This window comes from Aptenodytes patagonicus, chromosome 2, assembly GCF_965638725.1.
Source record: "Aptenodytes patagonicus chromosome 2, bAptPat1.pri.cur, whole genome shotgun sequence".
Taxonomy (NCBI): Eukaryota; Metazoa; Chordata; class Aves; order Sphenisciformes; family Spheniscidae; genus Aptenodytes; species Aptenodytes patagonicus.
Window position 1 is genome coordinate 107,161,349 of NC_134950.1, and position 27,028 is coordinate 107,188,376.

General features: G+C 35.8%; 1 protein-coding gene across 8 annotated transcripts; it reads left to right on the forward strand.

Moving 5' to 3' along the window:
- Positions 1-32: 32 nt before the first annotated feature.
- Positions 33-26,211, forward strand: BRD9 (bromodomain containing 9). 8 transcript variants are annotated; one of them, XM_076330689.1, is made up of 18 exons: positions 33-165; positions 946-1,166; positions 2,870-3,002; positions 4,664-4,724; positions 5,633-5,777; positions 8,857-8,967; positions 9,727-9,902; positions 11,917-12,045; positions 12,885-13,017; positions 15,378-15,453; positions 17,229-17,324; positions 18,126-18,258; positions 19,060-19,171; positions 20,634-20,672; positions 21,158-21,229; positions 22,581-22,683; positions 24,332-24,499; positions 25,241-26,211. In XM_076330689.1, exons 1-18 carry the CDS (start codon positions 93-95, stop codon positions 25,339-25,341), a joined length of 2,082 nt encoding a protein of 693 aa, XP_076186804.1. In that variant the 5' UTR covers positions 33-92; the 3' UTR covers positions 25,342-26,211. The 8 variants fall into 8 exon arrangements, with proteins under 8 accessions (XP_076186804.1, XP_076186806.1, XP_076186807.1 ...); XM_076330691.1 differs by having other exon boundaries at positions 11,956-12,045; XM_076330692.1 differs by having other exon boundaries at positions 9,787-9,902.
- Positions 26,212-27,028: the final 817 nt, after the last annotated feature.

A 27,028-nucleotide genomic window follows, 5' to 3' on the forward strand; every position in this document is an offset into this window, starting at 1 on the left:
CCTCCGCGGCAGGCGGAAGGAGTCCTTCCGCCTCGAGCGTTTCCGGTGGGGGGGGCTGAGGGGAGGCCGCGGCTGGTGGGCCCGGCTCTGCCATGGGGAAGAAGCACAAGAAACACAAAGCAGAGAAGGCGGAATGGCGCTCCGCCTCCGCCACCGCGTACAGCGGTAAGAACCAGGGGCGGTACAGAGCGGGGGGACCCGGCTTTGTACCCCGGGATGAGTCTACCCCCTCGCCCCCCGTGGCTGTCGGCAGCACCCGGCGTCCCTTTGTGGGCTGATTCGCAGCGGGGCGCCTGGAGGGAGAGGCTCTTGTCTGAACGCGTGAGCTGCCGGGGCGAGCGAGCGCCCCGGGGCCAGGCCGCCGGCGCCGTCCCCTTGTCGGGTGGTGTGTGGGGGGGTGGAGCCGAAGGGAAGCAGCGTGCTGCGGGGCTCCTGAGCGGCGGAGGGCGGGAGAGGTGAAGCGGGCGGTGGCCTGAAGGAGGCGGGAGGCTGCCGCGTCCGCGTGAAGGCGGCTCTGGAGGGGCACGGTGAACGCGGAGCGAGCGCTGGGGCGCTGGTGTGGCGGGTGTTGAGACCAAGCATCTTCGTGGTTCATATGGCTGTTGCTGTTGGATTCCGGTTACTGCGCTGGTGGAGCGATACTTGGTTTCACCTTACAAGGATCCTAGTCTGACAAGGATCTTGTGATGTTTTCAGGGAAAGCCGAGGAGTTAGTTCCTTATGTATTACAGGTTTGTGGAAAATCGTGAAGTAAAATGTGCCGAACAACTGTTTCTTAACTTGGATTTGTTAGTCTTAGCTATTATTTTTCTCTCCAAATGTATTGCATATATTTTCAACCTGTAGCAAATTCTTGTAAACAGTATTTCTAGAAGCAGCGTCAGTAATTGCTGTATGCTATCACCTCCATGTGCATTTATGAAATGTTTTACTTTTTTAATTTAGATTATGTGGATAAGCCTTTGGAAAAACCTTTAAAGCTGGTGCTTAAAGTTGGAGGAAGCGAAGTGACTGAACTTTCTGGGTCAGGGCATGATTCTAGTTACTATGATGACAGATCAGATCATGAGCGGGAACGACATAAAGAAAAGAAGAAAAAAAAGAAAAAGAAGTCTGAGAAGGAAAAAGAAAAGCATCTAGATGATGAGGAAAGAAGAAAGAGAAAGGTAAGCTGTGATTTTTAGAATTCAGACGTACCAGTCTTCACGCTTGCTTATCAGATCTAAAATCTGGTGCAGAGTACCAGAACCCTTTTTTAATCACTGTTGTAAGAAGCTTATTGTTTGGAGACAGCACTTCACAAATGTAGAAAACCCCTGTGTGTGTGTTGGTGTATTTCTCCCAGTTAAAAGAGATATCCCTGTGATGATTTTTTGAACAAAGTAAAAGCTTGTTTCTTGAGAAACTGCTTGTTTTTCATATCCATTTATTTTGTCTGTAAGTATGAATACTTCCATTTTAAGTTGGATGTTTTTTATTTCAGCCAGGTCAGAAACATGTTTTGCTACCCTTTGAGGAGGGTATTAGCTTTTCAAATAAATCTAGATTGCATTTCTGTTCCTGAGATATGCCAAGTTATTGGACATTGAAATTGTTATGTTTACTCAGAACAGCTTTCTGAAATCTGATGTGTTGAGTACTGAGGTACAATAGTCTTGTTGGCTCTTGTTTAAAATAACCTGCATGCTAGGCTTTGTTAGTAGCAAATGGTGTGGTCACCTTAGTTGTCTGTGCTGAACCTTTAAGAGTTAGATTGAAATCAGCAAGAAGGCATTGACAACACAGTTACCTGTACAATTTAATTTTAATAGTATTTCTTTTGTGTACTAATGATTCTCTGACCTCTCCGCTTTTTTAATTCTCTTTTAATTAGTAGTTCTACTATTCTCATATGACAGTTTTTCGGTACTACTTTGTATGTGTGTATGGCTAACATCTGTCATTTCGAATTGATTTATTTGTTAGGCAGCGATATATCTTGTAGGATCATTCAGGTGCTCTTGAATACAGGGCAGATAGTGGAAAGTTTTCTTTGTACAAACATTTTCAAATGTTTCAGTTAACAGTATGGCTGGGACTTGAAATGTAGCAAAGCAACTGTCTTTAATACAAGATCTTGCAGCATCAAATCAAATTTTTTTTTTTTGCCTTTGCTAAATTGTGGGGGGGGGGGGTCGTTTGGATTTCTTTTTTTCCCCAGAACTTCATTATTAGCGCATGCAAAAGAAGCTAACGGATAGATAAGTAACAGAACTGTAGTCTAAGCAAGGTTAATGAAAGTATGCTTTTCTGTGCAAACAAGAATAATGACTGTAAGATTATAGGAATGACTCAGGCATGCCTTTGCTTTGAAGCTCAGGAACAGATCATTAATTGCCACCACTGTTACAGGGTATTTCTTATGGTTGTTTTGTAGGCTTCCTAAATTATCACGTACTTTATTGATTCCTGTTTAATGCACCAAACAACGAAAACACGTTGATCAAAGCAGAGCTACAGACTGATCTTTACTGAATAGTAAATTAACTTCCTTTACTCTCTGGTGTAGCTTATTATGCAATTTTACATAGAAAGAGCTTCAGAGTTTAACATTCTTTTCAGTAAAAATACAGTAACTAATGATAGAACGATAGTGTATTAAATACAAAGAAATACAAAGAAGCAAAAGGTGAACAGTATTAGTTTTAATTGGAGAAGAAAACTAAAAAAGTGACAATGAAAATGTATGCACTATTGTTTAAACCATATTATGGCTCAGATATAGAATGAGTATTCCAAACGAAAAATCACTGTCTCTTACCTTTTGGTATGTGGGATTTCACATTCCAAGTACGTTCTTCTAAAACCTGTCTTTTTCCTGCTGCGCTAGGAAGAGAAAAAGAGGAAAAGGGAGAAAGAACAGTGTGACACTGAAGGAGAAACTGATGACTTTGATCCTGGGAAAAAAGTGGAGGTTGAACCTCCTCCAGATCGTCCTGTCAGAGCATGCAGAACTCAGCCAGGTGAGCAGTGTGAAAAACTAAATCATCTTGGGTGCTTTTTTAAAAGCACTCACAACAAAGCTTTTGTCAAAGGTACCAAAATGTAGAATTTCCATGAGGATTTGCTGAAATCTACAGACTTTATTAAAAGTCAATATTCCTCTTGGTGCTTCTGGGTTTTAGTAGGTTTGTTTTCATGTGACTGAACTTGCTAAGGACATCTGTCTCTGGCTCCTGTTACTTGGCAGAAAAAAGCTAGCATAAAAGTATTATTGTGTGTAGTGTTCCCCTAATTCCTTCTCCTTAGCATTTCCTCAGCATTTACAGAACAATGGTCAGAATGTCTGAAACTAAGTTGTGCTCAGTTCAAGGGAAAAAAATCTTGTGGAGACTGCTTAGCAGTTGTTACGGTCTTTTTTTATAACCTATGTGGAGTTTTAATTTTAGTATCTCTATTTTCATCAAAAGTACAGCAGTAATTTGTGATAGGGTGTCTCTAAAGACCATATTCTGCCCCAGTTTTCATTTACCAATCTTCTTTCATTCTCATCACCAGCCAAAATACTTATCAGTTGTGTGTGGTAACCTCTGCATGTTTAATCCCTTCAGATTTTGCCATGCTTTCTCAACCTGTAGCCATTGCTCGATAGTTAAAACTCAACAATGTCCACTGGAAACTTTTACTTCCAAGACTTTTCAAATACATCATGATCTCAGTACGCATATGCCTGGAAATGGAACTTAGTAGCAAAAAGTTGGGTCTTTAGGAATATTGTGAGTCTTGTCTTTTGAACACTGCTCATTGACTGGTCAAGTAATTTACTGAGGAATTTTCTAATTATGACTGCACATTAAATTGAGGAATGGTCAAAGCTTTATGTCTCTGGGTAGTCTGGAGCGTTGAAAAACTGATCTCTATATTGATGAGGCTTCTATTTTCATCTGCTTGGAAAATGTTGTTCTAAAGCATATAAATTGAGTTAATTTGGTTATATGGTTAAGAAGGGAAATGTCTCTCCATTACCATGATGAAGAGTTGGAGTTTTAATTCTAGATTTCAGCATGCTGCTTCTTTAGTTTTTCAAACTTCACATTAAAGCCAGTCTTTCTCAAGTATGTGCATGGAACAGGTAATTAATGTGTAGTGTTTACTGTTTAATCTGTACAGGAAGTGAAATCGTAATCAGTACCTCTCTTGCCAGCAAATCTGCATCTATTTGTCACTCTCTGATGGAAAAGATTCAGAGAAGCTAATTGCATTGGTGTTATGGTAAAGAAACCATTAAAATTGCACGGATAACGTTGTAAGAATGCGGGTTTCCCAACTGCAGTATTTGAGCAATGAAGTTTCACTTTTCTTTTCCTGTAAAAATGCATAACACCTTACTTTCACCTTATTAATACATTTTCTTACAACTACTAGACTTAGCATTACATCTGATTTAATGTCTACTAGTTTTTAATGTGATTAAAACTCAGTAAGTAGTAAAGGAGCAGAAATAGTTACTGTATGCTTAGAGATTTGATGTGCTTCTGCTTTGAAATCCATGTCTCATTGACCTTCAGATGAGTACAAGCTGTATTTGTAGTTAAGATTTTTCTCTCTGGTATTTATATTTTTAAATAAATATACCTACATTCTGTTTCTTTGCACTTATCTGTGTTTCCGTCTCAAACTGCAGCTGAAAATGAGAGCACACCGATCCAGCAATTACTAGAACACTTCCTTCGCCAGCTTCAAAGGTATTAAGTGTATTGTATGTACAGCTGTGTTGACAGTGTCTAATGCATATTTGTATGTGTTACTTTACAACTACTTATCCTAGTTTTCTGTTTGAAAATAGTGCCTAAAGACTGGCTGTAATATGTTTGCTAACCTTTGCAACCATGTCAGACCTGATAGCTTTAAAAGATTAGTTGAGGAAAATTATTACCAACTGTGTAATTCTAGCCTTTGGCAGGGAAGTGTTTTGGGCAGAGGATACATTGCCATTATAAATTTATTAAATATTAACGACTTAGTTTAGGAATTAAAAAAGTTATGAATTTTTTAATAGTTTAAAAGATTGAACTGTTCTCATGCAATTTTGCTTGTTCTGTGTCCTCTGTCAGATACCAAAGCAAGTTTAGACCTGCTTACTTGATAATCCTCTTAATTTGGAGAGGCTTTTTATTTTATTGTTTTCCATAAAATGTTAACCCTGTACCTCACGTTTTTAAAACCAACCAACCAAACAAAATACTTCATTTTCCTTTTTTAATACATAGCAATAAGCTGAATTTGGAACTAATTGAAAATATTAAACACTGTAGTTATTTTTAGAGGACCTCATGAACAAGAAGAATTGAAGAGGTTATTACTCAGTGAAGCCAAAAGACCCATTTGGTGCGTAAACAGAGACACAGAAAGCATACAAGAAATAATTAAGTAATTCAAGAACTAGCTGAATCTCTTTCAAAAAGTCTACAAGTTTGTAACCAAAATTCTCTCCTGTATAAGGAAATTTTTCAAATATGCTTCTGTTTTATGGAGTGCTTTTGGTGTTTTTTCTTTTGAGTAGTACTATTCTTTTTATACCATTCATGTAGTATAAAAACAATGATCATTTTGTTTGCTGATATAAATCTAAATGTATTGTTTTTATTTTTAGGAAAGATCCTCATGGGTTTTTTGCTTTTCCAGTCACGGATGCCATCGCTCCTGGATATTCCATGATAATAAAGCACCCCATGGATTTTGGTACGATGAAGGAAAAAATTGCAGCAAATGAATACAAATCAGTCACTGAATTCAAGGTGAATTGATAGAAATTTAGTTATTTCAGAACTCTTTATTAAGAAACTGAAGATTCTTTTCAACTGTAGAACCTTTCTTACATTAATTATTTTAATGCGCATTTTTTCAGAACTGAGCACTTTTGTATATTCTGTGTGTTAGAATGGGTTTCTTGCTTTGTTTCTCTATGTGGAAGCTCTATATTTGTCAGATTCTATTACAAATTACTGTAGAAACCAAGAACATGCTCTAAAGTTCTATGGAATTCATGCTGCTAGACGTAAGCAGGAGTAAGACTATCACAAAGGCTTCAGCGGTTGAAGAACCTGGAGCTCCCTTTTTTCTTTTTTTTTTTTTTTTTTTAATCTAGACCTGGTTAGATTGTTTAAAAGGCAATTTTGACATGTCTGCAAGAAAACTGTGGATATACTGAAACATTTTGTATTAGATTCAATAACAACTACATATTTTTTATCTTTAATTGTCCTGTTTTCCATATAACTTCATTTGGAATGGTCTTTTGGCAGAAACTTACTTGGCAAGTTTATTGGCAACTTGCCTTAGCTATTTTGTGTATTGCTATTGCTGTAATACCTTAATGGATGCATTGTGGTTTTACAGACAATGCAGTAAGAAATCTTTTCATGGTATTGCCAGCTCCTGGAAGGAAAAGAGTTTTCTTTAACTGATTTGTGAAGTTCTATTAACTGCCTTCAGTACTATTGTTTTCTGGAGTGGTGTTGATATAACAATAAACTTGGCAGAGAGCATTGGCTTGCTTCTCAGGGTTAATTTCTTCTTTTGAAAGGTCCAGCAAGGTGAGCAAAGAATGGCTTATATTTCCTATAGATGCTTTGACAAAGATTATTCTGTTTTGTTATGTATGCTTTATTTTTCAAAAAAAGTATAGAGATTCTATAGGAAAAAGTAAAGAAGGATTCATAATTGCATTGCCGTCAGCAATGCCTTCAGGTCTCTAAATTCTATTGGCTTGCTGGTTTCTCTTACTGAGCAACTTAAAAAGGAAGTTTGAATGGGAGCTCTGTGGCTCTATTTAGTTACAGGCAAGGTTGTAATACTGAAACTGGTAGGATAGCAACCTAAAAAAAATGAAAATCGCAGTATTGTTTAGACTGACAGATTCTTTTTTTTCTGAAGGACTTGGTTTCTGCTGATACTCTGTGGAGCAATAAATGGTTGCTAGAAGTCTGTCCATCTTACAGTGACAAAGAGGTTGGACTCCCTTTCTAGATATATGAGTGTACCTAATTATGCTTATGCCTTTGTAATTCTGTGTAATACAGAAATGAAGCTTATAGGTTTTTGACCTCTAAACCAAGGCCTGCTCAAAGGGATATCTTTCATTTCTGATATACCTATTATTATAACTAGCTGAGGCTAGTCACAAGTCAATAAATAATCTAAGAGTAGAATCTGCAAGAACTATTTGCTGCATTTAGAAGAGGGGAAATTGCTGCAGAAAACTCATCAGTTTTGCTGCCGAAAAAAGGGTCTACTTCAAAGTTGGGCAAGCAAAAGACTCTTCTCTGTCCTTTTCTGCAGCACTTCAAAGGCCATCGCTAGATGTATAGCTCACATGGCCTTCTTTATCTGCTTGGCTCATAGTTTGCTCCTCCATGTCACCTTCTCAATTTCTGTTTTTGTGATGGTCTCGTTAAGTGAAGGCAGATGGCTTAAATGCTATGGAAAGTCACAGACCACCAATTGTAACTGTTCACCTACTTGCTTAGTATGGGCTTGATGACAACTACTAAATGATTAGGAGAGCACTGCTCTGACATCCCTGTATAGAAACAGGAAATAAAACAATTTTTTGTTTTTACAGAATCTGATCAGGATTGCAGTAGGGCAAGGTTATTTTTTGTAAATGGGTGCCAGAGAAAGTCTTTAGAAAGACTTCTATGTCCAACCACAATAGTAACCTTCAAAAATCTTTGTCTCAGCAAATCTATTCACTGGTCTGTAAACTCAATGGGTTAACTTTTCAAAAAGCATACCATTCTGTTTGCATACGCTTTTGCTCATAATCAGGTCATCATCAAATATAGTGGACTCGTGCAGAAAAAACATTTGCATTTGTGTCTACAGAATAAATGAAACCTAATTGCTTGAACGATCATTGTTTAAATATTGAAAAGTTATTAAGAGAGAAAAATATATTCTTAAATCAGACGCCAGTTTAATTTGTTAGGATCCAATTTGTGAAGTGCCTGGAAAGACTACTACATGATTCTTCGTTCTTGATTTGCCAACTTAAGAAATTTTCAGAGGCATATAATAATGTCTTTTTAATTCAGTGTTTCATAGAGCTTCTAATAATGCTTTCCATGCTTTACTCTACAGATCAGTAGCATGTGACTAGAAAAAAGGCACCCTATAAAAAGCTTTTGCAATCTGCAACGAATTTTTTTTGTTCTGTTTACAGTGGAGTGTGTTGCACCTTTGTTTTGGGAACTTGCATCAGTAAAAATTACTTGAAATTATGTATGACAGATAACCATTCAAAGGAGAAGACAAAATCAGGCTTGGCTGTTCTGTTCTTTTGTTGCATGTGATGGGCATCTAGAAGGCTGTTTCTTATGCTTTGAAGTTTTCTTTTCTTTTTTGTTTTAGTGCAAGTGACCGAAGAAGTGGTCAAATTACTAGAATTAAAATTATGTGTAAGACACTTTGTATCTTTCTGATGTCATAGTATTTCTCAAGTCTATTCTGATTTAGAAGGTGGGGGAAAAACACCAAAAAGTACTTCCCTTGGTGCCTCAGTCCTATTAATTTCTCCATTTCTTCTGTTTGGTCCATTTGCATGAGGAGGAAATGTTACATTTGCCATTTAGGGAAAAGTTGTGGGAGTTTTTTATAACCAAAAAGCCAATTCCAAACAAAACTGAGCATCTTGAAGAAGCAAAAAGGGCTCAAACCTTTGCAACTCTGTTACCTTTTGGCTTCCATTCACTCTGTGAGCCTGCTGCTAAAGTATTATTGTGTTCTTCCCAGAGCTGCCATGATGGAATTGTATCTTCCAGTCATTTAACAAAGGAGTTCAAAATTTTAACAGTTCTTTTGTTTTGTATTTTACAGGCAGATTTTAAACTGATGTGTGATAATGCAATGACTTACAACAGACCAGATACTGTTTACTACAAGCTAGCCAAGAAGATACTGCACACAGGCTTTAAGATGATGAGCAAAGTAAGAGACCTATTAAAAACAAAAAGCAGAAACTCTTTGGGGGTTTTTTTGTCATACTTAAAAGGAACATAATAACAATGATAAATGTTATTTCATCCATCTGTGATTAATTATAGCAGTGCCTGTTAGTGCTGCTGTATTTAAGGGCTTGATAGCATTCTTGTTATAACCACACCCTTATTTCTCAACCTTATCTGCACCACTGAAGTCTGTAGGAGCTTCTTCCACTGGCCTCAGTGGAAGCAATTAAGATCCATGTATATAAAAAACAACTGTAAAATATTGCTTCTGAAACTTTGAAAACAAGATCTCATTTAAGTTTTATTTCTGCATAAACAAGAAAGCTTTTCTTTTTTGAAGGTGGTGGGTGTAGGGGAGGTTTCAGGGTTTCACAGATGCGTGCGTGCAAACACACTTTTTACTCAAATACAGTTGTTGGCTTGTAAAATGAAGTTATTTTGGTGAGCTACTCTGTGTGTGTGTGTGCGCGCGCATGTGTTGCAGTTATGGTAAGTTTTGTGTAAAATAGGCAGTTGTCTTTGCATATGCAGTTTTTTTTTGTTTGTTTCTCTCTTGATAGTTGGGCTGCAGAAATTCTGATGCCATGCTACCATGACCAAATCATGTTGCATCGCCATTGGAAACGAGGCATTAAGAACAAAATAAGGCCATGGCCATTCCCATCCCATCCCATTATCATAGCATCTTGGCTATGAGGGAAAGGTTAAGTCCCTGCCGCTCTGTCCTTTCTGATTCTAGGAACGGCTGTTAGCTTTGAAGCGCAGCATGTCGTTTATGCAGGACATGGATTTTTCTCAGCAGGCAGCTCTTTTGGGTGATGAAGACACAGCAGTTGAGGAACCTGTCCCTGAAGTTGTTCCTGTACAAGCAGAGACTACCAAGAAATCCAAAAAGCAAAATAAAGAAGTTATTAGGTAAAGGTTTTAATGGGCATGCTTACTGGTTTGTTGCAGCTTTTGTAGTATTAGACAGCAGCAAAGAATCAAAGAAAAACTCCATTGAGCCTTTCTCCTTGTGGTCCATAGGATAAATGGGCAATTTTATCGTATTTTGTTTATTTAGAGAAGTAGTTTAATAACCCAGTGATTCCCAACTTGAAACAAACAATTCAAAGAATGACTGCATATTCTTTTAAACACATAAAGTTAATGTATATGTAGATATTTTTATCCTTCTTTATATCTGTATTAAATAATGAGTAGTTTCTTCTCATAATGGTTTGAAATGTTCTTTCATTTTTAACATAGCCACAAATACCTTTCGCATTTTGTCCTTTTTTTTTTTTTTTTTTCCCCCCCCCCTAAAATGATTGACTGTATCAAAATCTAACAGGATCTTTCTGGGAAGGCAAAGTGGCCCCAGATAAATAAATGATATTATTAAACTTTAGTCTTTCTGGCAGGATATAGAGGTACAGGAGATTATTTCTAGAGCAGATGATAACATCTTCCCACTGAAATCTTTTTAAGCTTCTTTGTAAAATACATTGCTAGTGCAGTAGCTATCTTTCAGCTAATAGGCACCCCTGTGTCACAAATTTGTGTTTTTATAGCTAAAATCTAATTTAGTCAAAGGGTTTTATTTTCTGTTATATCAACTGGAATGTTATGAGGATAAAACTAACAGAGCATTACTAGTCATGTCTTAAATAATCTGATCATGTAGATGGGTTCTGCAGGCTTCTTTCTTAAACATCCAAAGTAGAAAAAGTTAAATGTAACTTATTTCAAGTTCATGCTCTCTCATTTTTGTTAGAAGTGAACTTTAGAGTTCTAATCAGCCACATGTGTTTTGTTACACTTCAAGCATTTTTGTAATCCTGCTTAATGTCTGATGGAAGAAGTAGTATTTTAATGTAGTTGTTCTGTGGAAATAGGAGACTGCAACATGTATCTTCAAAAATAATTTTAAACTGAGTAATTTTTTTGGCTGGAACTATTCTATAATGTCAGCATACAGAAGCATCTGTTGCTGTATCATGGAGAATTATCAAAGTGTAATTTGTTCTTTGTTTAATGGATTGTGTATAGGAATTAACTGAAAGTACCTTTCTGTAAACGAGACTTGATTTGGGGGGAGGTGGTTTGTTTTTTGTTTAGTGGGTTGGTTGTTTTTTTTTTTTTAAAGATATGATGATTTGGTTTGGTGCCCAGAATAATAGATTTTCTCTTCTGATTAATTCTTACATAAACTCCATTACAGGAGTAACTTTGTACTTTGCCACTTTTTGTGTGCTCATCTTCAAATACACATAGCTAACAGAGCAAGAAATTGAGACTGCCAAGCAATATAGTACTGCTCTGTCTTTAATATCTACCTTAACATACAGTTCAGATAGTTAAAAATAACTGAACTTTAATTTTATCCTGATACCAGTTTCCTTGCAATCAGATGTGGTATAAATTTACTTTCCTGTTCTTTTCAATGTTTATGTAACTTTAGTAGTTGGAATTAATTTGGGTTTTCTAATTAACTTGACCTTTTAAACACTTGTATTTTGGCATCAGTAGGATGGATAGTATTCTTTTTGATGTATAATAAGAACTTTGGGGGGAGAATTGAACCTAGTAGCAGATATTTTTGCCTTCATATTTCACAGTTAAAACAGAGAAAGAGCTGAAGTCAATGTTTGCAAAGTGTTAAAGCAGTTTAGACCTCTATACTGTAGTTTAAAAAGTGACTTGATCACTTGCACATCCTAATTTCTAAGTAGTTTTAGAAAATTTTGTCAAGGATGTTGCAACCTTTTGAACACTCTCTCAAAATTCTTGTCCATTAAGTATTCTGCAGAGTGTGATAGAAAGTGCCAGTTGTTGAGGAGTTTCCTGCTGTGTACACCCTTTCTTAAAGTTTCAATGAAACAAAAATCGTATAACACATTTGTCTCATAATAGTATGATCCTGTGATGTTTTTATTGTCTTTAATAGCAAAACTTTCTTGTGTATCGGATCTGAATCTCTATACAGAGAGAAATTCTTAGCTAAGCAAATGGAAGAAGATACCCCAGGAGAGAGAAATGGATTTGGTGTGAGGAGATGCTCTACCCAGTACCTAAGGTGTTTGGCCCTAGTGTCTAATGTCCATATAATGCCCTGAAAGATTTTGATGTACAAAGTTTATTTTAAATACATAATATAATGAAGACTGCCATATCCTATGATATCTTCACCCTTCCCCTTATAATACTACCTTCCTCTGATTTTATATAATAGCTATGTCCTGTTCCATCTTAAGTATGCTTATTTGTTATGTTTTTACTGTTTTGGTGCTTTAATGAAAAGGGATCTACTGAAAGATAAATGTTAAATTCTGTAATTTCAATGAGGAGGAATGGTGTGATTGATGCTGATTAGGGATACTAATTGCCAATATTAACAAACATAGGAACTAAAGGACTCCCTGTTAGACTGGGAGCAGTGTCCTACTTCTACAAGCAACTAAATGACATAATCCTCATAAATGCAGCCTGTTGGGTATTTTTTTCTCAGATTAGAGTTACACAGTCTCCATTCCCCCATCACATAATTTCTTTTCTGCATCTTTCTATTTGGAATTTGTGAAAATAGCATATTCGTGCATGTGGGAGACTAAGGACGCATACAGCATTCACCTTGTATTAATGCAATTTTACTCCCAATCTCTGTTTTGTAATACTTTCCTTTATTTTCATCAAGGTACAGAAACAATTAAATTTTTGAAGTTCAGTAGTTTGGTAGTTCTCAGCTTCTGCTGCAAAACTTCAGTTTCATAATATGATTATAATTCTACTTAAATGCTGAAGTAGACTGACAATGGGAGAGGAGTGGGACTGATTGTTCTATTTAGCAAACCCAGAATTCAGCCCTTTGTTTTGTTTTAGCTTTTAATTTCTACAGCTACTCCTCTTCTTTCTTAGTTGCATATTTGAACCTGAGGGAAATGCGTGCAGCCTGACAGATAGCACTGCTGAAGAACATGTCCTGGCACTAGTGGAACATGCAGCAGATGAAGCTCGGGATAGGATCAATCGATATCTACCCAACAGCAAGGTCTACTACACAACAAAGTTCACAATTTTGTGTCTGACTATTGAATGCTTTGTTTCATCTTAGGAAACAGGCTTTAATACTACATTTTCTGAGACTGTAACATCTAGCATGTAGCATCTGTATGCTCTGTGTGGAATACACTTATTATCTATCATTTAGTTCCCACTGAAGCCCATTGTATGGTGTCCTAAATGGATCTCAGGTTGTATTGTGTGTGGAACATCTTTAGAAATCACTTGCAGAAAACCGTGAAATGTTACTCAGTCTTGCATCTGGCTTCCTTAATTACAACCCTTAGCATTGAAAGTGATTAAAATAGCATCACGCTCTTCCTATTGTTGCAACCTCAGAAAAAGCAAACTTTGGCATAGGCTGAAGGTTTATTAGGACTCCGCGCCCCCCCCCCCCCCCAGGAATTCAGTAATTTTTAAGTGTTAGATTACTGTTTTCAATGAGAAGTCCAGAACCTCTTGTAGTTTTGTACCTACAAGTAGTAGCTGTCAGCTATAGCACATTCTTGTGTGAGTACAAAATACAGACATCCTTCAGTGACTAGGAGAAGATAGCAGTAGTTTGTCCATGTTGGAATTCTGGACAGTGCTAACCGCAGGTTTGATCATCTTGAACATGATTCTGATACTGTTCTATGCATTTGGTTTTTGTGCTGTTCCAAGAGTTAGAAGGAAAAGCTCAGTGATACTGTCAGTGCAGTTTTCTCAGCACTATCTGTTTATGGGTTGTGTTTTTCTCAGCTATGTAGTAATGGTGGATTCCTTCATTACTTCATGCTAGGGTTGGAGTGAATGCTACAGGCATTCGCCACAGATCTATGTTGAGATATGTTTACTCTGTTTCCCTTGCATCGTGTGGAGTCTTATTACCACCATTATACTTTGTCCTCATTTCTCATTCTGTCACATACTGTAGTGACCACTGCAATCGAAAAAAGAATCAGGATGTTGCTACATCCTGCATTTTCCACCTATTTTTTTTAACAACTATTGCAGGAGAAACATTTGCTTTGAAGCATTAGTGGTAGCAGTTGTGTCTTCAAACTTAAATGCCTGTTTCTTGGACAATGGCCCTTGTTATGCAGTCACCTTAGGCTCAACTGGATTAGGAAGTAAAGCCTCAAAGAACAGTGGGAGAAGGTTTAGCTTCTTCAGTATATTTCTGTTTCTTTGGATAATTAGACTTGGTAGGATTGAAGGCTATTTGAAACCTCCAAAGTAGGAGTGGCTTTTTAAAAACCCTTTAAAGCAATACCAATCTTCTGCTAATTGCTAGCTTTACTGAAAAGGTCTTTCATGCTGATGCAAGAAAGAGGTGTTCTAGGTGTGCAACTCTTAATTGTCTAGGCTGTTAATCAGCTAGACAACCCACTGCAGATCCCACTGAATCTAGGTAACACCGACATGTTCTTAGAGTTCAGCTATTATTAACTTTTGCCATCGCTTGAAGGTATTGTTCCTGTTCATTCTCTTTCCAGCATTTATCACCTCTGTTTTTATCAAATGCCAAATTAGCTTTGGCCTTATGTATGGAGAGAATTTTAAACTTTTTAAGAGGGAGGGGAAAAAATACCAAAATAGGGGAGAGTTTTATTGTTAAATTTACTTGGAAGTATTTACTAATTTTTCTTTAGGGAGAGCATAGTTTTCATTTTCTGTCTTTACTGAGAAGTTACAGTCTTTTTTGCACAATTCATGTGTAGTCAGTTTCTGACATCAGCTTCATTTGTTGCATCAGTTCTGGCTCTATCTTTACAGACCCCATGTGTTCTATTGTCTTTCACATCTCTGGCTGTCTTTTTAGTGTTGTATTTGTGTGCTCTGATAGGTCTGTCACAGCACAGCACTTCTTCCTCTTTAAGAATTTGATAGTGTGTTCATAAAAGTACTTCTAATTACAGAAAGTTGTGGGTGAGATATGAAAACAAGCAGTTCAGTCTAGATTTGAAAATAAACTGTGGTAGATTGTGGATAGGAGTTACAGTTCTGCTTCTAAAAAGAAAGTGTGTTCAAGGGTTGGCAGTCAGAAAGCCTGGCTCCATACTGATTATAATGGAATTGTTTTTGTCTTGGATGCAAACTTTAGATGTGATTTAGGAAGATGAATAAGGAGTTGTATATATGATATACGAACTTTTACTCCTAAATCTTCTGTTCTGAAGCATTTGCTAGGCAGTGATAAATAGTTGTGACCCAAGATTGTCTGTATTAAAAAGGGAATACCAGAGTGCAGGATCTGAATACAGCTAAAAATGCTTTTTATAGTTTTCTGTGTAAGTAAGCAACTCCTTCCTTGAGTTTGGACGGTTTTGAATGATTGTGTCTATATCTTTGTGGTTTTATTTACAGATTGGTTATCTGAAAAAAAATGGAGATGGAACTCTTTTATTTAGTGTAGTAAATTCATCTGATCCAGAAGCAGAAGGTAAATGCCATAAACTTTCAAGCAAACATTTCTAATATTGAATGTTCTAGCGGATTTTGAAGTGTTAACTGTACATGCAGATCCTCTGTAGTATAGATGAGTTTTTAAAAAACATATATTCCCCAAATCATCTTCCCCAACAGCTATATTTAGTATCTCCAATATAAGATGTTTCTCTTTGCCTTTCAAATTTTCACTCTTCAGATGCTCTGTTTTACTGATGCTAACAGTAAGAAGGTAAAATAATATCTATTTATAAGCACTTACGCATTGCTACAACTTTATAGAGAACTTGGAAGACAGGCTTTTGCTCCAAGTACCCTGTAGCGTTAAAATCTAATAGACAAAAGGTGAATGAAAGTGCTGTAATCCTATGTAAATGTGCAGTGCACAGATGCAAATTCAGAATAATCTTTTTTTTAATTTCCTAATTTAAATTATTAGCTAAATTTCAGTTTTAAGTTAATTAGGTTTTGCTTAATTGTTTTTCTTTAGTTCCTTGATCTTTTCTGTGGGTTTTTGTTTGTGTTACTACTGTACATTATTTATATTGTCTTAATGCTTTCCACTTGTTTTAGTTTCAAGCTCCAAAATGCAGAAATTTTGAAAGTTTGTAATGAACGAAATGTCATAGTCTTTATGCTGCTGTATGTCATGTTGATTTAGCACTTCCTTCTCTGCACCTTTTGAGACTGGAATTCGTTCACAGCTTACCTATTGTTGCATTGATGAATGCATGAACCCTTTTGACTAGTCGCATTTCTGTTGATTTTTTGATTGGGAGATACAAGCCTGTAACTCTATGACTGTCTAAATTCCTTTTCATTTGGTAGTAAATTTTTCTGGAATGAAATTGAGCATTTTGGCTGCCATCATGCCCTTACCTATTTCCGAAAAAAAATTAAATAATGAAATCAATGTGATTTAATACCTCTGAAATCATGCCACTGAAAATTTAGACAGTGATGGTAATGGGAGCAGAGCAAGCTTTCACTGTGTGCTGTACCATCCTGCTTCCTGATGTTTCTGTGCTCCAGAATCTTTTTTGATTGTTTCTATAGTTAATACTAGTTACACTGAATTTACAGCTAATAGTATAATCTGAATTTTTGTTGTAGTTTATTTTTTTTATCCTAGTAAGGTTCTATGGATAAACTTGCTTTCTGTTGTTCAGTAATTGAGCATAATTACCATTAGATTCCATAACAGCCAGAGAGATGTAAAATAACTGGAAGTGTCCTAAATGTTCTTGGGATTTTTTTTTTTGAGTTTAAAAGCATATTCCAAATTATTTTGAGCCATTTTAATTAAGCAGTTCTCAGAACTTTAGAAGAAAAAAATATTGCTATAGCCATAATGGTAATTATCTTAACAGGGTTCTTTTCATGGTGTCTGGGTTTCTATAGACAAACTACCACTTAGTCAACATAAGAAATTGCTTTTATCGCTTCATAATATCTGGATCTTGAATGTTTGTGAATCAGCTAGTAAAAGAATTTCAGGTGCTGCTGTATACTTTAAAAGTGGAATAACTAAGCAAGCCATAGATCTTGTGCATAAGAGATGGAAACATATTTACAGCATGTATTTGAAATTTAAATGGAGAACCTGAATTACACTACCTATCCTTAATAAAAATGTACAGATTAAAAGACATTTAGCCTTTATGGTAACTGCAGCTTTTTAAAATAGCAAAATCTAAATATTCATCATAAATAAATTTTAAACATGAAATGCTTTTCTAAAAATTATCTTCTTTTAAATCAAATGATTAGAAGAAGAGACTCACCCAGTGGATCTGAGTTCACTGTCAAGCAAATTATTACCTGGCTTCACTACACTGGGCTTTAAAGATGAACGAAGAAATAAAGGTAAATGCCAAAGAACGTGTTTTAACTTTGTGTTAATTAAATGTTTGAGCAATTTCTTAATATAAAATAATTTCAGATTATACCTGTCTCCAAATGAAAGCTCACTTGGTTATTTCTATAATACATAATTATTCCATTTACAGCAGAATGCAGTTTTAATTAAATTGACTTTTCTGCCTATTAAACATAACTTAATTAGGAGTTAATGGATTAATGTTTTGCCTTAGTGTTATAGCCACACTAGAAGCTTTCCAATGATGGTACTCCATTTTCTCTGGAGGAAATAATTTTTCCTGAGCAACTGTGCTTAGAGTTGAGAAAAAAACCTTTTGGTCATTTGCATTTTTGTATCATATGACAAGGATTTCACGAACTGTGATTTTTTTTTTTTTTTTTTTAAACTAGTATTATTGACATTTTTAATCGTTTCTAATCTGTTCTCCAGAAACTGACTGGCAAACAACAGTGAAGTAGACACATGCAAAAAGCAGAAATATAAAAGGGGGCAGGTCGATGAATTTTTTTTTTTTTTTTTTTTTTGTGGGAGTGGGTTGGTTAACTTAGTTCTTTATTTTCCAGTAGTGTAAGTATGTTTATTTATATGGTTAAAATAGTTGCACTGATTCTAAAGTCTGGAATTGTCTTTGAGATATTGCTCATGATTTCAATTGGAGGAAAAAACCACACTGCACTTGCTGTATCTGTTCCAGAAAACAAAATCTTTTTTTCTTTTTTTGTCCCCCCAAGTAATCTTTTACACTTGTGTTAATCATTTGTCATCTCTTTCTTCTACCTGTCTAGTAACCTTTCTTACAAGTGCTAGTACAGCACCTTCCATGCAAAACAACTCTATATTTCATGATTTGAAATCAGATGAAATGGAACTCCTGTACTCAGCTTATGGCGATGAAACTGGGATACAGTGTGCCTTAAGGTAAGCGCTTCCTTATTAGGAGGCTTAACTTCTCATAGCAATTTTATGAAAAGCAATTTGGACTAAATGTCAACTAGGAACCTCCAAATCCTGATATTTTTTCCTAAAACATTTTAAAAATAACTCGCTATAAAAATTGAAGCTAGCTTTCATCATGGTTGGTGGGGGGTTTTTTTGGTTTTGTGTTGGCTGGTTTGTTCGTTTGTTTGTTTGTTTTCCATTTCCACTTTTAAGTTACCCTATTTTATTGCAAGGCTGTTATGGATCTTGTTATTAGGGTCTTTGACCACAGGATATTATAGGTTGCTAAAGGTTTAGCATTTTGCTTTAAACCCAGCAGTAAGTAGGTTTAGATATGCAAGTAATAGATTTCAGTGACTTAAAAACAGTGATATTTTTCAAGGAGTTTCAAAACAGTTAGAGCTACTTGCAAAGGAAAATGCCACTTTTCATTAAATTGTTAATCTTGGAGGGAAAGAATTAATCACAAGCTTTTTTCTTTTCTTTGTGGTTTTTTTAACCCGCTGCCAATGATAGTTCAAGTGAAAATTTTCTGATAGTTGTGAAAAACAAGTTTGCACAAACATTTACTTCCATTTAAAAAAAAAAAAAAAAAAAAAGAAGGAAAAAACCCCCTATCTTGAAGGCCTTAATTGCTTTTCTGAAGAAGCATAAAAGGGTAAAAGAACAAGGAAAATGTAGATGTAATGCAGCATAGTTGGGGAAAACCATATTATAAGTTGAAATATTTTTAATGAAAGTAAACATTTTCTGTAATGCTTATATCTCCATTCCTACTAGCTTACAAGAATTTGTGAAGGATGCTGGAAATTACAGCAAGAAAATAGTAGATGATCTTCTGGACCAGATCACTAGTGGAGATCATTCCAAAACTATTTATCAACTAAAGCAGGTGTGTACTTGATACACAGAAATGTCACAAGTTCATCAAAACAAGAATGGACCTGTTTCTGTTTTTTAATATTGCATGAGATGCTTTGTTTTCCACTGTCAGTTTAAGCAGTGCAGGCTTAGCTGTTCATGCAACCATGCGGTGAACCAAATTAGAAACTGAATTAATCAGCAGAGAAGTAATCTTTTTCTTTTCTCCAGCTAGATCAATTCTCCAATGTGGTTCACTATGTTACTGCAGAAAGGAAGAGGGGGGTGTGCAACATAGCAGGGGGGAGAAGGGACCAATCAACTGAATAGTGTTTGGGCAGCCCTGTCACTCAATGTCATGACTTATGTATCTGCTTCTGAGTTATGTTGCAATGATTTTGTTAAGGACTTTTTTTTTCTTAATTTAAATGCAAAATATATTCCTTGTGGAAGGCTTAATTATTTACAATGTTGAAATAATGTTGGAGAATAGATTAATATCGCTGTACAGGTATGTATTACCCATCAGTGTTAGCTTTTAAATTCATGTAGTATGTCTGAAGGGAAAACTTTCAACTTATTTCTAAAAGCACTTTACCTAGGAGATTCATATTAAGACTGGAGAAGAGATTTTTCTCAGAAATGTGTATAATTGTAGTGGGAATGTTTGCATTCCCAAGACAAAATAGACTACCAGCAACTGCAAAATCTTGTTTCATGTTATCTTCACTCTGAAAACCACTGTTAGTTTGAAATAATTGTCTGCTGTTTAAAATTATGGCATTCTGAATGATTCAAGAATAAAGAAAGGGAGGCGGTGGGGAGAATGGAAGGTACTCAGACTTCCTGACGTGGTGGAAATGAGATTATGCTAAATCTCTGCAGACTTAGAATAGGGTGGGGGATGTTTGGGGAAAAGGACTCAATAGAATGAAAAATACAGAGGATCCTTCAGAATTTTCTGGGTATTTTTTTCCAGTCCCTACTGGAAAAAGATTGTATAGGAAACAGGAAGAAATGTAAAGGATTAGTTCAAAAAAATTCAGAAGTTCAAAAACAATATTGTGAATATTCTTCTACATCTAGAAATGTGTGTACACCACTTATTAACTTAGCTTTAAAATAAAACATGTGCCTTTCCCTTTTTGCCACCTTGTTCTATGAATATTGTTCCAAATGAGAATTTCTGAATACCTTTCAAATGGTCAATGGCTATTTACACTTAGAAATGCTGTTCAGTTGTGACATATGTGGATATGTACAGATTTTGTGCAATTAAATGTGTTTCAGTAATGATGTGCCATGGTGTTTTATGCTTGAGTATTTTGTGCTGCTACATTTGAGTAAGAATGAATATCTCTGAAAGTGCAACCTTAAATGATTTGGAATCAGAAGTTACTGAAGTAATGACTAAGATACTGCACTTGAATATAAAGTTCGTGGGCAAAAGATTAGTAAGGGGATAAATAATTGTTAGTATTCTTTCTTTCCAGAGGCGAAACATCCCAGTAAAACCACTGGATGAAGTTAAAGTAAGTTATGCTGATACTCAGACTGTTGTTTTAGGGTTTTTTTTACTGGGAAAAGTGTCTTGGCATTTAAAGTAGGGAAAGTGATGTTATCTGGGCTTCCAACATTCAAATTCCTAATTTTATTTAATGTGCATCTGTTCTGTATAATAGTACAGTAAAGATTGATAAGTGGAGTATGTGATAAAGAAGAGGCTGTTAGGTTAGTCCTAAAGAGGCTGTTCTAACAGGCTGTCCTGGTTAGTTCTAAATTATTTACATGAATGTATATGGTGACCCATTAAAGGAGAGCTAGTCTTCCCCCCCCCCCCCCCCCCCCCCCCACTCCCCAAAGGTTTTATGCAAACATCACAAAACATGATAGTGTTCTGTGGTGGCCTAGGATCCAATCATGGTAAACCAGTAAATTATACAAACTAAGAGTATTCTTAGGAAACATAAGTATAAGCTATAAATGCTAAGATCTAAAATATGATTTGGTTCTTTAGGTTCTGCCAGTTCTCATAAAAGAAGAACACAAGTTGCGTAATACCTGTCCGGATTCTTCCAAACAGATTATGGTAAAATGGTTTGTGTGGTTAAAAAAAAAAAGACATTCATCATTCATTTTGTTTTAGTGCAAGGATGTCCATGCTATGAGGTAGAAGATTAAAATTACAATATCTAGAATAAGCTTTAGGTACTTAAAATGGATTCTCTGACAGTCTATTTTAGTTAGTGGCTTTGTTTTTCCTGTTGTTTTGTATTCTCTAGTTTAATTCAGCATGCATAACTAAATCTCAGAGGCAGACAGACCACTTAGGAATCTGAAAAATACTTGATCTGCTGATGAATATTTGAGGTTCGACCTGCTGTAAGTGGAAAAAAACAGTAGTACTTATCAGTTGTACCACATCCATTGAAAATGACTGTTAGAAAGTACGGGTAAATAGTGCATATCTTACGCTTTCACAGCTACTAATCAAATGTTTCTTTAAGTGGTACAGGTTTTGTCTTGCAAATTACTTGTGACAACAAAAGATATGCACTGTATTCCATGGCAATTCACATAAAATTTATATGGATTACATTATAGCAACTAATAAAACTTAGTTTTATAAATATTCCTTATGTTTTGTGGAAACATTTGTATTTCTCTAGAAGGTGACTGGTTATGTTAATTCATGAAAGTGCGAAGTTTCATTTTCATATTTCTAAAAGATAATACCTGGTTGTGTATTTACCTGCATGTCTTACTCCTCCTGCTGGAATAGGCAACTTCAGAGAATTCTGTTAGAATGTGTTTTGAAGCTTAACGACTTTGATCTCTTATTTTTTGCCATTGCATAGCAGTATTGCAACAGGTATGGAAAAAATGAAATTGTTGTAGTGCAGGCTGTATTTCATTATCCAAATGTATAGAAAAAATACTTGAGAGACCAGCTGCAGCTGATACTGTGTATAGGGAGGCCCACCTTACTGGTTTAATTAGTCACATACTAAAAATTTCAATAAATCCAGTGTTGCATTGAGAAGGTGAGGGAAAAGGGGATCTGGGAGTGGTTCATGATGGGGGATACTAATAATGCTTCCCACCGCCAGGGTTCTGCCATGGGACAGGGATGAGTTGAGCATGTAATTGAGTCTCAGAGGATTCGGTAATGTCGGTTTCAACAGTCCCGGATGATGAGATGAAAGATATTTAGACTACCCTGCAGCTCCCTTGCCATTCATATGACTGGTCTGTCCTGGAACCATGTTTGAGCTGCCTGTGAGTTGCAGGTTAGCCAAGATGGTTATGGATGCTCCAGTCTCAAGTCTTGTGGTGCACACTTTTGAGAGTATGGATTCATGCGTTTACCTTAAACATTAAAAAGTTTGTATAACAGCTTGTAACTATTGCTAGTCTTTCTGTTTCTTGTATTTTAATAGGTTGGAGAATCTGCTGGAGACAGTAACACTTCTGACTTGGACTTTCTCTCTATGAAACCATATTCAGATGTATCTCTTGATATTTCTATGTTAAGTTCGTTAGGTAAGTAATTAAATATACAATTATGGTTTAGTTGTACCATTTAGGCAAAATAACAGCTGGATTTGCTAAGAATAAAAAAGTGTTCAAAAAGTAGTAATAAGTCTACATTTGACGTAGGTAAAAGTCTAGGGCTGGTACAAGGTAAATGAAACCTTCGTCTGTTTTTCCTTTGAGGCATCCATGTGCTAGCCAAGCTAACTTTTCCTGTACCAGTGAAGAAACCAAAGTATTTGTACCTCACAATTTTGATAGCTTTGCTTGTTTTTTATGTGTTCATAGTAACATAAATTTTAAGAATCAGCGTGGAGCTTTGGCTCAGAAATATTATTGCTTCATATGCTGTCTTTTGAAATAACTTGGGAAGTAGGTAAGTATGTGAAGCTCAATCATATCACCACTTGGAATGTCCCAAAACAAAAATCAGAAGAAACTTCAGATGTTGGAAAGACTTCAGCTTCAAATAAGGCAGTTGTATTAAAAGTATTAGGATGTTGTTTCAAATACATGTCTTTGATAGGTATCCTTCTTTAAATACTACAAGAAGTAATGTTCCCATTTCTGCAGGCTGCTGAGCTGGTCAGATGTCTTCAAAAATGTCATCACAAAAAAAAATACTGCTTATGATTTAAGATACTTTCAGTTTGGCATCTTTCACATTCTGAATTATATGTTATAAAACAACCAAGGTAATTGAAAGCTTAAAGAAAAAAAAGATTTCTACAGATTTCTCCCATAGGTGCAGTATTCTTTGAAAAGCAATTGTAAGCTCTGATTATGCTGTCACACAGTAATTTTATTGCAGTTCAGTAAAAAATGAATAAATACCTGTTTTATAGATAATGTTTAGACATATCAATCTTACTATGAATTTCTTGCTCCACTGAAAGCTGCTTATATTTTTCTTCTTTGATCTTTCTGTAAATAATCAAACTTCTAGGTTACTTAGCTTCCAGAGAGAGCTTATGGCGTTATTTCTTACAATTCTTGCAAAGTTAGCAAGGTCTGCATTGAAGACAGCCCAAAGAGAAGGGAAAGAGTTTATTTTCCTGTTTAAAGTTGAGGGAAATTTTTTTTAAGTCTTCAGGTGAAAGAACAGAGTATGTTGGCACGTACTTCCAGTTCTTTCCAATTTCACAATTTTATTTGGTTTACTATAAAATCAATGTAACTGGAGAACATACTGTTCTTCACACCTTCTGTGGTGGGGATTTCTTCACCTCCATAAATTACATGTTCTATTTTAACTGTATTTTAAGTTAGATATTTAAGTAATCTTTCTACTGACGTCCTCTCCTTTGCTGCAAACTAAATGCATTAGTTCATGTCTGGAGTTTAACAGATGAGAGAGACAAATTATGCTCTTATAGCTGTTTAAATACTGGGAGTCAGTTCAGTTTCAGCCATATCCCATGGTGCTCTCTTTCATCCTCCAGGATTGCCAAATGCATTTCAACATGTATTTCTTGATACTGAAAACAGATTTGCAGCTGTTGCCTTTTAGAAGTGCAAAGGAGAATGCAAGATGGAATTCGTTTGTGTAATAGACAACACTTGTGTTTAATTTATTTTAGAAATTTTTTTATAGTGACTTGGCAATTCATGCGTCAATCTGCGTGTTCTAATTATGGGGTTTGGTTTTTGCCCTTAGGGAAAGTGAAGAAGGAGCTTGATCATGACGATAACCACTTACATCTGGATGAAACAACTAAGCTGCTGCAGGACCTTCATGAAGCTCAGGCTGACAGAGTGGGATCCCGGCCGTCATCCAATTTGAGTTCCCTCTCCAATACCTCTGAAAGAGACCAACATCATCTTGGTAAAGTTACCTGCGTCACAGAAGTTGCAGTACTTCTGCTCTAATTGAAACTGGTTAAAACTTACATTGTAATTTAAATAAATCTTTGCATGAAACTACTCCGATAAAACAGTGTTCTGACTACAGGATTACGTTTTAAATATGCATGGCAAAGACATACTTTTGACCTGTGGAATTAAGGACACTAATTGTAGTTACTTATTTTTTGATCAGGCATGATTGAAGTAATTGTGTAGTAAATTAATACTGACTGGCAAATCCCTTTATGCGCTTGCATTTTATGCTCTTAGAAATACTAAGGAGTATATAATGTTTATTTTACTTCATCATAGTTGTACGCAGCAAGTAACAGGTAGGATTCTACAATAGCCTTCCATTGTTGACTGTAAAATTCAGTGATAAGACAGGGTGATAGGGTAACATACCACTTAACAATTTGGAGCCATTTCTGAGAAGGTAGGAGATGTTGGTTCGATGATACTCAATTACATTTTGTATAATTTTTCAACTCAGAGTAATAGAATAATGACTGCCTTTTTCAAAAAGGATCTAAATTACTGAAGAATCTTACAATTTCTTTTTCAAAATCTCCTGTTTAAATATCATTTAAATATCTGTCTTGCTTTAAAAGTCTGAAAGGAACATGTGAAATAACCATGCTGTTTATATACATAAATATCTCCATTATTTTTCTGTACTTCTAAAGGTTTTGATTTTTTTTTTTTTCCCCATGTTCTACAGGAAGCCCCTCTCATCTGAGTGTTGGAGAACAGCAAGACATGGTTCATGATCCTTATGAATTTCTTCAGTCTCCAGAAACCTCAAATACCACTACTAACTAATCTGACATGTACTATATATATTTTGTATTTTAATTGTATCATGTTTTTATAAAGTTTTTGTCCATGGCAGAAACCTCAATTTTGTCCTCTTTTCTATGAGGATTCCTGTATAATATTATCATATATGCTGGATTAAACAACAAAAAAAACCCCCTACTTAGTACATCATGTTGTTAGCAATGTACCAAAACCTGCTTTTGATTTGTTTGTTGAGGGAGGTCGTTGTCTACTGGTGTGTGAATCTTGACTGCAAAACAAGAAATAATGTGTTAGAAAAATTTGTATTTTATAGAAACTGAAAAGTGATAATTTTCCCAGTATCATGGCAGCAGTCATTAGATGTTTCTAGTAGAGTTATCTACCAGTTCTGTTCAGATCTTAACTTGAACGTCCTCAAGGAGGAATATTTTATTTCAGCAGTGACAGAACTGCATGAATTGTGATCATTATTATGTTTCCCATCTCCTAACCCTAATAATCTGTAGAAGTTGTTTCTGTTTCCCCATATTTTTAAATCTTTTTTTATTCACTCTACAGAATACTTAATTTGAGAATAACAATACTTGGTAGTTGCATTAAAATGCTCACTACGAGAATTCTACCCTGGATCTAAAAAAGATGGATGTTTTTGTGATCCCTTGTGTCTTGAAACACAAAGTAAATATAATACTTATATTTTTTAATTTGATACGTATATTTACTTGGAGGGAAAAAACACTGGATAAGGTGTTCTTTTCAGTAATTTTAAAATGAAACTTTTATAATTCAGTACTGATGTAACTGGGGCATTTTGTACCATTGATATGTGCAAGCTGGACAAATGTTATGAATTTACAATATTTTGTAAATATTAATAAAAATACAAAACTACTTTTGATGTTTGCAAATATCTTGTTCTTGCCGGGAGAAAATTTGCTTCCTTATCTTTGCGAAGTCTGAAATACTAGGAGTTTTTGGTCTGAATTTTTGTGCTGCTTCAAAAGATAAATTTCATCGTGCCACATGTAGTTGTAAACAAAATTAGCTGTGAATTTCTAAGAACCAACAAGGAAGTCTGTCAGATACCTGATATCAAAGTCTTGATAAACCCTAAATAGGAAGATCTGTTCACTCAAACTAGGTATTTGTGGTCTGGACTGTTTCCTCTCCCCCCCCCTCCGAGATGCTTCTTCCCAGCCCCTCCCCCACCCCACTTCTTAGGGATATGTGTGTTTTGTTTGGCTATTACATGTAACTTTATGTTCAGCTATGAAACGGGTGGCTGCCTGTTCCCCTCTGTATGCTAGCTGCCTGCTCTTTCTGTTGCCAGAAGTCATTTGTGGGACTTCCACCTGAACTGGATCAAAAACTTCTGAGTTTCAAACATCCTTCTTTGCTTCCCCCCTAGTCAGTCAGTTTTGCAAAACAATTAAGGGAGCAGTGGCCCACCTAAAGGCTGGAAATAAAGAGTGAGGATCAGGAAACGGGAGCTCTTGAAATCAGCATTGCCTGGCAAAGCCAGTTTGATAGCAAAGCCTTTATAATTATGAGCTGTCTCAATTGTGAAGGATCTGACACCTAAGCTTCTCTCTGAACATCTGCAGCATACCCCTCACGCTGCCAGTACGTCATTCTTGTGTCTTGCCTTAATACTGAACAGAAACATGGATTTTGCTAAGATACTTTGATAAATCAGGTACCTATGTCA

Excerpts from the sequence above, each read along its gene's own strand:
- BRD9 (XM_076330689.1), top strand. The coding sequence starts at position 93 with ATGGGGAAGAAGCACAAGAAACACAAAGCAGAGAAGGCGGAATGGCGC. Across the intron at positions 4,725-5,632 it reads TTCCTTCGCCAGCTTCAAAG|GAAAGATCCTCATGGGTTTT; the intron begins GTATTAAGTGTA and ends TTTTATTTTTAG. Across the intron at positions 24,500-25,240 it reads AAGAGACCAACATCATCTTG|GAAGCCCCTCTCATCTGAGT; the intron begins GTAAAGTTACCT and ends CATGTTCTACAG.